Below are 15,552 nucleotides of genomic sequence, written 5' to 3' on the forward strand. Positions count from 1 at the left end.
GCGAGGTTAAGTTTAAGCAAGAAAAATAAGGCTATTATTTGCAAAGATTGTCACATTGAGACAATTATTAGCCACTCCCTTTCAAAACAAACTTGCCAAAAACGTGCTCAAACAGCTGTTGTGGTTTGACCCATTTTAAAAAGGGACATCTGGTGATAACAAGGCGACAATGAACCTCGTTTTGTTTACCTTCACTTCACTCTGTAAGCCTTCCACCGTTCACACCCTGAATCAACACAAGCAAATTTTCACATCAACTTTAACCCGAAAATGTGCTCGGAAAGCACGAATCTGCTTCATTAACCATGTGTTGTATCCATTATTGTCATGTTTGCCATGCTGAAATACCCCGGTTGCTGATTGCAGTTTACGATCCCACCTACACGTAGCAAATGTCAAGATATTCATGCAGATATATTCAGAAAGTACTTCTTGGGTTTCCTCGTTAGACAAGACGAATGTGGGCGCTTGCTCTCCCTCTCGGTGAAATTGATTAGCGGCGGATAAAAGCTCAGGCAGCAGGTGTTATAGTTCTCTCGTGATATTTATGAGCCTTCTCCATCTTGCAAACGCCAGAATCATAGATTCCTGCTGAAAAGAACGGGTGGCGACCAGTCAGGTTCATCTTGCCATAATGCCACTTTGACTTTGTAATTTGTCTTTTTAGAATTCTGCAAATGTCCTCATTCGTCTGCGCTTTTTGTGTTTTATCGCTTTTAATTGGGTCGGTGGATTGAATTCCTAAACGCAACTCATTTCTCGGTGCGAGAGGACAACTTAGTTCCCTAGCAACAGCCTTATCGTTAGCGCAAACTCCGCTCATCTCTTTGTTTTCCCGAACGCGGCGATAGATAGTTATTAAAGTTCCCTTATCTGGACGCTACATTTATCTTAAGAAAATAAGTTTTTAATGCGTCTGGGAGGCCCTTTGTCTGGGCGCCGCGGTTAATACGGGTCTTAGCGAGGGATTTAGCGCTTTAAATTTGTTGTGCTGCCTCGCCATTGTGTTATAAATTGAAACTTGGGAAGTAATGCGCTCGTTTATGTTTGTGAGGAATCATCAGTCTGTCTTTTACAGGTGTGACCTCAGCCAGGGCCAATGGGTGCGCTGTAATGCCAACCCTCAGAAAGAGTGTCATTACCCAGTCTTTGGGCTTAAGGAAGGCGCCCGGTACCAATTCAGGGTTCGAGCCGTGAACCGAGCGGGAGTGGGTCACCCTTCCAAGGCGACAGAGCCAATTCTCACTGAGGACCCTCTGCAAAATTCAAGGACCATCGGTAAGCTATAAAAATCAGCAGCGACATTAAAAAGGAAAATGCGGTTGATTATCTGATACAGATCTGGTTCCGCTATTGGTTAACTGAAGCAAATGCTTTCAGCTCCGCCCAGTCCAAAAAGATTGGACATCTGTCACTGGTGGTCAATGTTAGTTTAAAATAAATAACATTAAGCATTGAGGGCGTAGTCACACCAGGAAAGCCCATTGTTGTGTGGACCGTTTTGCCGTTCCTTTTCACATTAGTTTTTGCAAGCGACCCAAGGTTTGCCAACATTCTGCAGTTGTGCAAACATCGTTCAGTTGTTGGACAAAACGGCCTGGGCGGGTTACACGGTCAAATTTGGTAGTAAACATTGGATCTCCAACTTAGTCATTTATCGAATGACAAGCGTTTGCAGGACATTTCGCAAATCAGAGGGAATTGATGCAAAGTCATTTTTTTTGTGTATCTACACCAGGGGTGGCGAACAAGTTAAACACAAAGAGCAAAAAATTTAAACCGTGAGAGTCAAAGAGCCACACCACACAGTGACTTGCCAAAACAGACAGACACAAACACCTAATTAAAACCATATTATAACAGCATAACACCCCTTACAAGACAACAAAGCGTTCATTACAAGGTAACACACTCATCAAATGCAACTTAGCCAGAGTTAACACATCAACACAAAGGCAAAGAGCCACAGTAGTATATGCAAAATATGATCAGTAGTTTTCAAGTTTACAAAATCTTCCATCACAAAGCTCCTCCACTGCAAGAATTTGTAAAAAAAAAAAAATCTAAGTTAAACAAGGGCTGGCTCTAGAGGTGACTGTGTTCATTAACATGAATATGTATATGTTCATTAATATGTACTGTCCCTTTATTAAATAAATCAAACTCGCTAGCAAGCAAAGACGCGCATTCATATTGGCCGGGAGCCACATTTGGCTTGAGAGCCACGTCTTCGCTACCCTTGATCTAGAACAAGGGTGTCAGACTCGGGTTGGTTCACGGGCCACTTTAAGGTCAACCTGATTTCACGTGGGCCGGACCATTTTAGATATATTTAGATTTTTTTTTAAATAAATGGATTAAAAGAACTGGATTAATAGCCCTGAATATTCATTTTTTATAGATCTAAAACAGTGTATTTTAGTTTTTTATATATATTTTTAGATTTTACAAAATGATTTTTGAACTAAAAACACAGAAAAAAAATGATTAATTTTTTTACAATTATTGATTTAAAAGGGGGATAATCAGGAAATTTAATATACATCTATACTCTTCATTTTAACTTGATCCTAAAACAGAAAGTCGGCACTCATGATTTACTTTCCCGGGCCACACAAAATGATGCAACGGGCCAGATTTGGCCCCCGGGCCACCACTTTGATCTAGAAGATATTCCATCTCCTCATCACTCCATGGGGCCTTGTGCATGTAGTTACCTGGAATAGGCTCCAGCACCCCGCTTGCGAGGGCACGCAGTTGAAAAAAAATGACTAAATTTAGTTATTCTTTGAGTATTACAGTAATCCCTCGAATATCGCAGATATTGCAGACCAGACATGGCCGCGATAAACAAAAACCCGAAGTAGGTGATAGATCTGAAAAACAATTTAAGGAGCAGGTTAAGAAAGAGTGAGACCAATTTATAGGAAATAGGTTTATTACCGGACTGCAGAAATGGGGAGAGCCTAAACAGCGTGATCGCTCACAGTCTGTTGTCCTTGCAGCTCTTACTGAATGACCAGTGAGTGAGTTTTATATACAAGCAAAACTGACAGTTAAGATTGATTTTTCAGTCAGACAGTTGAGTGTTTATGCTGACATATCAGCCATTCACAATTTGTATGAGACCGATGCTTTTATACTCAAAAACTGATATAATCTTACAGTAGGTTCACCCGTATTAATTGCTACCATTCTACGTTTTCGCGCCTATACAAAAAACAGTAAATCACAAGTATTTTTATTAAATATTGCAGTTAAGCATATGAAAAGACTAATATATTACTCGCCAAATATAATGTACATAAATGTACTTTAAATACTGTACTCGGAGTGAAAATACTTCCTCTCCGCTTGATATATTAATTAAAAAAAAACATGTTCATGGGAGTGTTAGTCCAAGTTCTTGAAGGGGATGAAAACAGTTTTTAAAGGCTTTCAGGATCCAGGCTTTCGGGTTGCTCATCCAGTAAAAAAGCAGCAAGGCTTTTTTCCTAGTAGTATTAAATTCATTTTGTCTTGTTGCGGGCATATCTGGTTTACATAATCCGCGATATTCGAGGGATTACTGTAATGTTGAAGCGTTCCAACTTGGGTGGTATTCTGGACTATGGATGAAATTGTGCACCGAGACGTGACATGTGCAATGGTGTACCTGTGTCTATATATAAACTGCAGTAGAGAAAGGGCAGATGGGTTGTGATCCAGCGTCGTGCATCATTAAACCCGGCCTGCTCTCCATCCATCCATGTTGCTCCCTCTTACCTATCCGAGTCTCTTTTGCAGCACTTTGACACATAAATGTGTTTATGATGTTCATTAGGCCCCTCTTTAACTGTGTGTTCACAGTGGTCAAAACGCAGAGAGGAAGCCCCGTGGTCATCACAAAAGATGAACTTGAAGGTGAGAATTACGCGTTATTACGGGGAACGTGGTGTTTTAAATGATGTCGTTAGGACGCACATCATCGAACAGCTCGCGGGCGTTCCTCAGCCCATCGCTTCAGGCTTAATGCTTCTTCGTATTGTATTGGACAACACGCCAGAGTCATCGAGCAGTCCATTTCTCACGATGAAACAGCCCCCCGACGACGCCCCGGTAAAGGCGCGCCGGGGGCCGTGGTGAGAATGCATTTGGCATGGTCGTCATGGCGGCGTTCACCCCACGCACGCACGTGAAGGTGAAAACGTGCATCGAGCGCGTGTCGGGCTCGGCCTCATTCATCACGGGCAAATAGTCTTTCAGGCTAATGAAATATTCATAAAATAGAACAGCACTCAGTGGAACAATCCTCATTTGGACTCAATTGCACACAACGCTCACATGTTTACAAGTAAAGAGTATTTGACATCGTATGCATGCTGGAAATGGGATTTAAAAGGGGAAAGTTGGAATATTTATGGGGGGGGTTATGAAATAAAGTTGGATTTTTGGTAGGGTGTCAGAAAGTCATTTTAATCAAATCCAATCAAAAGCCTTTATTGTCATCATACACAGCTGCATATAACGAAATTGGTGAAGAAATATTTCCGCCCAGTTCTTCACCAATTTCGTTATATGCAGCTGTGTATGATGACAATAAAGGCTTTTGATTTGATTTAAATTAAAAGGACTTACTGACACCCTACCAAATATCCAACTTTATTTTGTAACCCCCCCATGAATATTCCAACTTTCCCCTTTTAATCATAGTATTCAATTACGACACGAGGATATTTTCAATGTTAGGAGTACAAAATGCCCTCAGTTATCTGGGATAGGCTACAGCACCCCCGGAACTACTGTAAGGATAAGCGGCATGGCAAAAAAATGAATGAATAAATTATATTGGTGTAAATATTTTGAAAGTAAAACAGTAAACTAGCTATTGTGCAAGTGTAAAATGTTTTTATCTACATATAGTGTACATTTTGGGGGCATTTATGCAAATTTGGAATTAATCTGATCATTATCCTTCTTGCCATAATGCTATTTCAATAGACAATGATGAAAAACACACACACACCTTTAATATTGTTTTTTCCAACCACATCTTTCTCATACAGGTCAGATTCGAACCCCACTCCCCCCCACCAACGTACACGCTTGCGAGCTGAGCGACACGTATGCGGTGCTGAGCTGGACCGAGCCGGAACCCCGAGGAAAGGAGCCACTCACCTTCTACGTGGAGCGGGTCGGTATACTTCAATATTATCATTATTATTTTAAAAATGGGTGGATTTTTAATATGTTGGCTCTCATTACACCTACCTCATAATATGATATTCATTGATGTACATGTTAGATATGTCCCAGATCACATCACGTGATCAGAAAGTATTCAAATGGATTTTTTTTTTAAATAGGTTATGTCAAAATTTTTAAGCATCAACTCATTGGCTGCCATTGACGGCAATAGACGTCCAATCCACTTTGATTTGGCTGGCACAAAAACATGATCACTTAATGCCAACCCTGACAATTGAAATGGTTTTTATGTTTGTTACTCACAATAGCAGTGAAAGAGTTAAGGGCTACAAACAACAAAATAATGCTGAGATACATACAAATTATTATTTATTTATACGAGTGAAACAAACTTTGCAGAACAAAAAAAAACCTTCAAGAAAAACACAATCAAGAGATCCAATTAACCTCATTGCATTCTTTTCTAAATAATAAAAAAATGCATAAAGCACATTTTACACTGTATAAAGGTCAAATAAATCACAATCATGAAGCTTCAACTTATCACATTGGACTATTTTTAAGTACATTTCTTCCCTCCCCATTTTTACCCAAGTTAAGAATTTTGTTACTTTTCAAAACATTTACATAAAACAGGAACCAATTTAACTACCGTATTTTCACAACTATACGGCGCATCGTATTTTTAGCCGCAGTGTTACTAACGAGTGCTATTTCTGTATTTGACACACACAAAGGACGCACCGTTTTTATAGACGCAGCCAGGCATGGCAAAACATACACCAGTTTAAACATACGGACACACGCTAAAAACATGTTTTTAAAAAGGCAACGGATGCAAAACTGAGTTCAGTTGTAGTTTATTTAGCCATTTTACAATGTACCCACGTCATCATCACCCACAAATCCATCAAAGTTGCTTCGTAAAGCTGTGTTGATGCCGATCGCCAGGCCACAATCCATTCGCAAATAGTAGCTAGCTAGTAGCTAGCGTCCATGCTTCGTAAAGCTCCCATTCATTCTCCCAGAGAGAATGAAGGTTCATTGGACGCCTATGACAGTCGATGGCAGCAGCCGATGTGTTAAATGAGTGCTCTTATTGATATTTTGATGTTTGATAAAAATGACCATCTAATCTAAAGTATTTCAACATTGCAAGTTCTCCCAGAGACAATGAAGGTTCATTGGACGCCTATGACAGTCAATGGCAGCAGCCGATGTGTTAAATGAGTGCTCTTGATATTAGATATTTAGATCGTTTCAACAGTATTTAGATTGTTTCAACAGTATTTAGATCGTTTCAGCAGTATTCAGAGTCTAAATACTGTTGAAACGATCTAAATACTGTCTAATTAAAAGTATACTAATACTTTTATTTGTTTGATAAAAATGACCATCTAATCTAAAGTATTTCAACATTGCAAGTTCTCCCAGAGAGAATGAAGGTTCATTGGACTGCTTCAATAAAAACACCATCTGTGAATTTGCTTTTTATTAAATTGACAGTAGGTGGCAGCAGCCGATCAGGCGACAAAAAAGACCGGCGACAAAAAAGACCGGCGACAAAAAAGACCGGCGACAAAAAAGACCGGCGACAAAAAAGACCGACGACCCAAAGACCGACGACCCAAAGACCGACGACCCAAAGACCGACGACCCAAAGACCGACGACCCAAAGACCGACGACCCAAAGACCGACGACCAAACTTCCGGCCAACCTAAAGACCGGCGACCAAAAGACCAGCGACCAAAAGACCGGCGACCAATCGACCGGCGACCAATCGACCGTGTACCAGGCGCACTGGATTATAAGGCACCCTGTCTATTTTGAAGAAAATTTAAGACTTTTATGTGCGCATTATAGTTGTGAAAATACGGTAACTAAAATCAAGTAAGTACGGGACTTGGTTTGGGCACACCCACAAAATCAGGAGGCTCACATGCAAAAAATATGCGATGGAGACATCCCTACGACTACAACAGTTGTTTCAACATGGCGCCATTGTTGATTTTGGACGGCCAGCCTCTGTAACGTGGCAGATTAAAAGCCAAGGCATCCTCCCCGCCGCTCTAATCTAACAAGACAGGTGCAAGAGAACACACACACATGCAAAGACAGGCTTGCACATCCATGATTTCAAGGTTGGGTGCAGTTTAAGGTCCGCACTCCAGTCACATCCTCTCTGGAAGCAATCGCACTACTTTTTTCTTTTCTCAGCGAATTGTCAAAAGTTCAAGCCCATGCTCCAAAAGAAAAAAGACAAATTCTTTCACCTTGTGACCACCCATTCTTTTCAGCAATCAAGGCCCCCCAGGCTTTGCAATATCAAGCTGAGAAGCCCTGAATTTTTCCAACTCCATCATCAGGAACATGCCGCGGGATATATCATTTTTATTGGACTGATATTTGTTACCGGGGTAATAAAACTGTCTGAGCTGTCAAAGGCAAGCGCGCAATACAAAAAAGTTTGCCACTTGACGTCCACTTATTTAATGAAGGCCGCATTTAAATGTATCTGTCGCCCTTGAGCAAGCTTTGGATAATCGCTCGTGCCTTTGACGGCCTTTTCTGGCTAGCAAAGTGCGGTAAAAAGACAATGTGTCGTCAACTTTTTAACACATCAAAGCTAACTAGAGTGCTTCCAATGTAGTTTTTTTTTTGTATTTCTTCTCCGTAGGCTTGCGTGGGTTTTCTCCAAGTACTCTGTTTTCCTCCCACATCCCCGCCGAAAAAAATGCTAGGCTAAATTCCTTGAAAACTCTAAATTTCCCCTAGGTATGAGTGCAAGCATGAATGGTTGTCGTTTGTCTCGTTGTGCCCTGCGATTGACTGGCCACCAATTCAGGGGGTCCCCTGCCTGGTGCGCATAGTTGTCTGGGATAGGCTCAAGCACCCCCATCGACCCTTGTGAGCATAAGCGGTTGGGAAAATGAATGAATTATATGAATTGTAAATGAATGATCACTTATTCAAATTGACTACTTATGTTGTTGACTACTCAAGTTGACTACATTATTTTGTTGACTTATTACTATTATGTTGTAGTCTACTTATTATGTGACTACCTATCACGTGACTAGTTCTGCGACTTCTCATTATTTTACTAGTTAACCTCTTATTTTACTAGTGATGCGACCTCTTATTTTACCATCTTAGGCGACCTCTTATTTGACTAGTTAGGCGACCTCTTATTTGACTAGTTAGGCGACCTCTTATTTGACTAGTTAGGCGACCTCTTATTTGACTAGTTAGGCGACCTCTTATTTGACTAGTTAGGCGACCTCTTATTTGACTAGTTAGGCGACCTCTTATTTGACTAGTTAGGCGACCTCTTATTTGACTAGTTAGGCGACCTCTTATTTGACTAGTTAGGCGACCTCTTATTTGACTAGTTAGGCGACCTCTTATTTGACTAGTTAGGCGACCTCTTATTTGACTAGTTAGGCGACCTCTTATTTGACTAGTTAGGCGACCTCTTATTTGACTAGTTAGGCGACCTCTTATTTGACTAGTTAGGCGACCTCTTATTTGACTAGTTAGGCGACCTCTTATTTGACTAGTTAGGCGACCTCTTATTTGACTAGTTAGGCGACCTCTTATTTGACTAGTTAGGCGACCTCTTATTTGACTAGTTAGGCGACCTCTTATTTGACTAGTTAGGCGACCTCTTATTTGACTAGTTAGGCGACCTCTTATTTGACTAGTTAGGCGACCTCTTATTTGACTAGTTAGGCGACCTCTTATTTGACTAGTTAGGCGACCTCTTATTTGACTAGTTAGGCGACCTCTTATTTGACTAGTTAGGCGACCTCTTATTTGACTAGTTAGGCGACCTCTTATTTGACTAGTTAGGCGACCTCTTATTTGACTAGTTAGGTGACCTCTTATTTGACTAGTTAGGCGACCTCTTATTTGACTAGTTAGGCGACCTCTTATTTGACTAGTTAGGCGACCTCTTATTTGACTAGTTAGGCGACCTCTTATTTGACTAGTTAGGCGACCTCTTATTTGACTAGTTAGGCGACCTCTTATTTGACTAGTTAGGCGACCTCTTATTTGACTAGTTAGGCGACCTCTTATTTGACTAGTTAGGCGACCTCTTATTTGACTAGTTAGGCGACCTCTTATTTGACTAGTTAGGCGACCTCTTATTTGACTAGTTAGGCGACCTCTTATTTGACTAGTTAGGCGACCTCTTATTTGACTAGTTAGGCGACCTCTTATTTGACTAGTTAGGCGACCTCTTATTTGACTAGTTAGGCGACCTCTTATTTGACTAGTAAGGCGACCTCTTATTTGACTAGTTAGGCGACCTCTTATTTGACTAGTTAGGCGACCTCTTATATGACTAGTTAGGCGACCTCTTATATGACTAGTTAGGCGACCTCTTATTTGACTAGTTAGGCGACCTCTTATTTGACTAGTTAGGCGACCTCTTATTTGACTAGTTAGGCGACCTCTTATTTGACTAGTTAGGCGACCTCTTATTTTACTAATTCGACTTCTTATTTTACTAATGCGACTACTTATTACGTTACTACTTTTGCCACTACTTATGTTACTTTTATTATCACACTTATTATGTGACTACTTATTTATTGAATACTTATTGATTATTTACTTATTATTTTGTATTATTATTGTTTATTTTGTGTAGGCTTTTAATGAGGAAAAAAAAGGATTGTCTGAGCATATTTCAATGACAAATACAAACCATATCAGCAAATTCCCTCTTCCCAATGACTTTGCATTTACATGCTTGAATTGCAACATAGTAGCCAATTCAATTTCAACTCCATCTCACTTTCCAGCCTACCTACAGGTGACATTCTCAGCGCCTGCCAAAGCAAGAAATGCTTTCCTGTAGTAGATAACAACACCATTACCAATGAGCGATGGTTTGCTCTTGGACCGACTTATCAGCATTGGCAGCATTGAGAACAATAACACAAACTCTTGCAAAATGCTTTAACTCACCCTTCAGGCTTGCTGCTTTTTTTTTAGTCACAGGAAGGCAAGGACGGCTGGGAAATGGCTAGTCTGGATACGGTGGTCAACTCTCCCAGGTTTCCTGCCTTCGACCTGGTCAAGGGAAGGCAATACCGCTTCCAAGTCCGTGCGGTCAACAAATATGGCGTCAGTGAGCCGTCAGAGCCCAGCGAGCTGATCTGCTTGGGAAAACCACATAGTAAGATTCCCTGCACATGGATGGGTTTACAAACAATTCCTCAAAGAATGGCTGTGGGCGTCGGTTCTGGTCCAATCGCTCCACCAGGAGCACCTGATTGCAATCAACTGATTACATGGTGGAAAGATATCCTCTTGATTAGTTGAAATGAAAAGCTGCAACAACTCTGGCCTACTCTGGAATATTATAGCAAGTAACCCACCAAAAAGTTAAACAAGGGATCTAAAACGGATAGCCCAAAGGCCGCGGGGGGTGAAGGATTTCATTCCCACAGATCCAACACGGACAGTTTAACGAATGAAGTTTCTGCTGAAGACGCCGCATTGATGAAAGGTTTTCCTCTTTCATTCATTTTCCATGTGGTTATCCGTTATAGCACATGTGTCAAAGTGGTGGCCTGGGGGCCAAATCTGGCCCGCCGCATCATTTTGTGTGGCCCGGGAAAGTAAATCATGAGTGCCGACTTTTTGTTTTAGGATCAAATTAAAATGAAGAGTATAGATGTATATTAAATTTTCTGATTTTCCTCCTTTTAAATCAATAATTGTCATTTTTTTATCCATTTTTTTCTGTGTTTTTCAGTTCAAAAATCATTTTGTAAAATCTAAAAATATATTTAAAAAAGCTAAAATAAACATTGTTTTAGATCTATTAAAAAACTGAATATTCAGTTAATCCAGTTCTTTTAATCCATTTATTTAAAAAATCTAAATATTATATCTAAAATGGTCCGGCCCACATGAAATCAAGTTGACGTTAACGCGGCCCGCGAACCAACCCGAGTCTGACACCCCCTGCGTTATACCATTTCAGGGGTGCTGGAGTCTAGCCCAGATACATGCAGGTAGTTAGTACATCTTAAAAAACGTATTTTTCGGATTATAAGGAAAATATGTCACACTGGAGTATAAATCGCATTTTTCGGGGTGAATTTTTTATTTAATCCAAAACAAAACAAAAATAACGGTATGAATAGGAATCTGTTATCATAACAGATTTTTCAGATAACAATAGGCTACAAAAACAACATAACAGGCTGTCGGTTAGAGAGAAAATAAATCATATATAAGACGCACTTGAGTATTCATTGCAGACCCAGCCAAAATGAAAAATGGAAAAAGTGGAGAAAATACGGTTAAAAAAGAAAACCCACTCTTTCACCACTCTTCAGTTGAAATGAAAACCTGTACCCACTGCAGCCCTTTGTGGAAATGGTTTGACACCCCTGAACTAAACCACACGAGTAGCTGTCTATACAATGTGAGCAATAAAGTCACTATTTTTTTCAATAAACAATCATTTTTGTGCTTTTCTCAAGGTGTCCCTGCCCCACCGTCCAACATAACGGTCTTCCGGGACACCGACACCTCGGTGGCGCTTCAGTGGCAGGAACCCCAAAACAAAGAGGGCATTCTGGGATATTACCTCTACTGCAGCGAAAACGGCAAACAAGACTGGAAGGTCATCAACAACAAACCTGTAACCAATCCCAGGTGTCAGAAAAAAAAGAAAAAAATGTGGCCATTGCGCCGACATTTTTTAATTAGATCTTGTTTTGTCCTTTTCAGGTTTACGGTCCACGGCCTCCAGACTCGTAAGGAATACGTATTCAGGATCAAATCAGTGAGTGGAGCGGGAAACAGCGATTATTCGGGGGAGTCGGCACCCATCCTGGTTAAAGCTGCCATTTGTAAGTGGATTCAAGTTTTATTTTTGTTGTTAGGAAGACTTACTTTTGTTTGGGATTTAACTCATGGGTTGCTTTAGATGGCAATAGACGTCCAATTTATTTTTGACCCAGTCAAAACAATTTTGGATGTTAAAAAATCGTTTTGACTGGGTCAAAATGGATTGGACGTCTATTGACGTCAATGGCTGAGAGTGAGGAAACATGCTTGTGGTTAGCCATGATGTAGAACAGGGGTGTCAGACTCGGGTTGGTTTGCGGGCCGCGTTAACGTCAATTCGATTTCATGTGGGCCGGACTGTTTTAGATATAATATTTAGATTTTTTTATATAAATGGATTAAAAGAACTGGATTAAAATCCCTGAATATTCAGTTTTTTATAGATCTAAAACAATGTTTATTTTAGCTTTTTTTAAATATATTTTTAGATTTTAAAAAATGGTTTTTGAACTTAAAACAGAAAAAAAATGATTTAAAAATTACAATTATTAATTTAAAAGGGGGAAAATCAGGAAATTTAATATACATCTACACTCTTCATTTTAATTTGATCCTAAAACAGAAAGTCGGCACTCATGATTTACTTTCCCGGGCCACATAAAATGATGCGGCGGGCCAGATTTGGCCCCCGGGCCGCCACTTTGACACATGTGCTTTATAGAGAAATTATGCAAATCCTTTTGAGCCTCTTAATAGTAAAAAAAGTATTTTCGGAATGTCTCTCTTTCCTTGATAATTTGGTTAAACTAAATTTTAAAAAAAATGGAATCATGAGAAAACACTAAATATTCTATTTATTTTTTGACTTTCTTAAATTTTTAATACAAAATAAATAAATAAACTGTCTAAAAAGTAGTAAACACTCAATAATATCGAAATAAATATTTGGAACAGCCCTTAAAGACTAACGAACTAATTTTGATGACCAGCCAGTTTGATGATAAACCCATTAAAACACTCCCAAGTACAAGCAGACTATCTCATAAGTTGCCATTTCCACTCTGTTTAAAACGACTGAAAAAGCGAAAATGATACTAGCACGCATTACGGTAATTTGTAGCGATGTAGTGCTTTTAGGCAGATGATGATTCGCCTATTAAAGAGCCGCAGGGCCTTTTTTATGACTCAATGTTTCTCATTTCCTTGCCATTCTCCCCGTTTTCATTTCCTAGTGAGTCTTTCGTGGAGATGAATTAATTACACATGACCACTTATTTGAATGCCAGTTGTCGTTTTTAAGAACGCCATTTTCCATCTTCCCTATTTCGTCTCCTCCAGGCGTCCCCTCGTCTCCCTCGGGCATCGCCTTGTTGACGTGCACGGGCTCGGAGATGGTTTTGGGTTGGCGGCGCCCACGGTGCGATGGCGGCTACCCTGTGCGGGGATACTACTTGGACAAGCGGGAGGCCGGCGCCGAAACTTGGCTGGAGGTCAACGTGAAGGCGTACGGAGAGAGGCGAGCCACGGTCAGTGAAGTCCGGGATGCAATCTCGATGAGGTTTAGGTCCCCAAAAAAATAAAAAACGGTTTTAAAGCTATAAGCCAAATCTTACATCAGATTAAACTAATCTCTATTTTCTAGTTAGCCTTAAAGTCTTGAAAGTATTGGACTGAGGCGCACTCGAACCGTGTCACTAGGCAACTAGCGGTGTCCATGGATACCTTGGGTGAAGGTACATCTTTGCGCCTGTCTCCAACAGATTACACGTGCTCCTTGATTAAACCCCCAAAAAAGTCTTTTTGGTTGTTTAATTGAGAGTTGACACGATGAATTGACCATCAAGTTCATTTACAAGCACTTTGACTTTTGGACTAGAAGGCTTATTCAAATACAGTGGCGGTCCGTGCATTTCCTAGTGACGCCTTCAGCAAAAACTATTTTATGGCTGTCGTATTTCTGGCATACGTTTTTATTTGATTTAGTGCTGAAAATGTTCGTTCCCGCTTGCTTCCTTTGGAGTTGTCCGACCCTTCTTAATGATGTCCAGCTTTTTTTTCTTGAAATATCCGTCTTGAAAATGGCTTTGACAGTAATTCTGCAAACAAATCTATTTCTTCTCCTCCTTCGGCCATTGTGGGTTGACAAAACCACTATTAAATCAACACCGCAATATATTTGCTTGTGCAGCTCGCTCCAGATACAGTTTGCTAGCTCTGGCTAGTCCACTCTATCACTAGCCAATCATAGTTGGTGAAAGCGATGACGTATCCCTACGCCTGCGAGAAGGCCTTGGTGTCACCAAATCAAATTCTGATTGGTTAAAGGTTGGATTATTATTTTCTAATTTAAATAAAACCGTCAATCTTATTTTTTTTTAGATGTGTATAGTTGTATTACACAAAAAAAAGTACTGTATTGTATTGCAGTGAGTCAAAATCCTCAAACGCCACTTCGTTACCCCCTAGTGGACGCCAAGTGCACTCTGTTTTTTTACTACTGGAGTTTGATTTCCAAAGTTCATCCATTTTCTGATCTGCTTATACTCCCAAAAAGGTCGCAGGGGGTGCTGGAGCCTATCCCAGCTAATTTCTGGCACCAGCCTGTGGACACGCTGAATTGGTGGTCAGCCAATCGAAGGACAAAGGGACACAAAGGACAACCAATCCTAGCTAAGGGCAATTTAAAGGGCTCAACCTGGGATCAAACCCTCAGGCCCAAAACGTGAAGCCATCGTGCTAACCACTCCACCATCAGACCACCTTTCCAAAAGTTAAATGTCATGAGTATTTATTTATTTATTTTATTACCCCGCCCCTCCCGAATGCATCGTTTAGCCCCCGTGAGCGAAGAGAAAGCGTCTCGCCGAGACGATAAGAGCCTTGAAGTCTAAGTGGCTGCGAATAGTAAGATCAATGTGCAAATCAATAAGGCTGAATCCCCTTTCTTCCCAAAGCACCTGTCTGGGGGTTCAAGAGAAAACACGCTTTCAGCAACAGTAATGCATCAAATGCTTCAAAAAAAAAACCTCCTGTGTAACCCAGGAGCCATAAATCCAAATTTTTTCAGGCAAAAGACAAGACAAGTCAAGCTCACTTGTGCTTGATTCAACATTTATCACACGCTGGACGCCATTGAAGTCATCATTTGGACATTTTACTTATTGATTCTTTTGATTTTTTTCACATTTTTTTGGTAGGTTTCCAACCTGACCAGCGGGCTTTGGTACCAGTTCCGCGTGTTTGCTGCCAATGTGGTTGGCGTGGGGAAGCCGTCGGATGCCAGTGAGCCTTTCCTGTGTGAGGAGTGGACTATGCCGGAGCCGGGTAGGAAATAATACCAAAAAAATGATACAAAAAAATGATACCAAAAATTGATACCAAAAAAATCATACAAAAACATGATACAAAAATATGATATAAAAACATGATACAAAAAAGATACAAAAACATGATACAAAAACATGATACAAAAACATGATACAAAAACATGATGGAAAAACATGATGGAAAAACATGATGGAAAAACATGATACAAAAACATGATACAA

The 15,552-nt window shown here is 40.3% G+C and overlaps 1 protein-coding gene and 1 long non-coding RNA gene across 3 annotated transcripts in view; one reads left to right on the plus strand and one right to left on the minus strand.

Annotated features, from left to right (window-relative positions):
* The window catches only part of LOC144073461 (uncharacterized), a 98,626-nt gene extending 88,225 nt beyond the window's left edge, over window positions 1-10,401 (minus strand). For both annotated transcript variants that reach the window (XR_013300085.1, XR_013300084.1), the window contains exon 1: window positions 10,166-10,401. This is a non-coding gene — a long non-coding RNA (uncharacterized LOC144073461). The remainder of the gene's footprint in view (window positions 1-10,165) is intronic.
* Window positions 1-15,552, plus strand: part of myom3 (myomesin 3) — a 65,318-nt gene that overhangs the window by 32,526 nt on the left and 17,240 nt on the right. Inside the window, exons 12-19 of the mRNA XM_077599297.1 lie at window positions 1,079-1,278; window positions 3,850-3,903; window positions 5,046-5,173; window positions 10,193-10,376; window positions 11,695-11,869; window positions 11,945-12,066; window positions 13,343-13,530; window positions 15,202-15,328. Of these exons, the coding sequence (XP_077455423.1) occupies window positions 1,079-1,278; window positions 3,850-3,903; window positions 5,046-5,173; window positions 10,193-10,376; window positions 11,695-11,869; window positions 11,945-12,066; window positions 13,343-13,530; window positions 15,202-15,328 (1,178 nt within the window). The remainder of the gene's footprint in view (window positions 1-1,078; window positions 1,279-3,849; window positions 3,904-5,045; window positions 5,174-10,192; window positions 10,377-11,694; window positions 11,870-11,944; window positions 12,067-13,342; window positions 13,531-15,201; window positions 15,329-15,552) is intronic.

Source organism: Stigmatopora argus, chromosome 4 (genome assembly GCF_051989625.1).
Source record: "Stigmatopora argus isolate UIUO_Sarg chromosome 4, RoL_Sarg_1.0, whole genome shotgun sequence".
Lineage (NCBI taxonomy): Eukaryota > Metazoa > Chordata > Actinopteri > Syngnathiformes > Syngnathidae > Stigmatopora > Stigmatopora argus.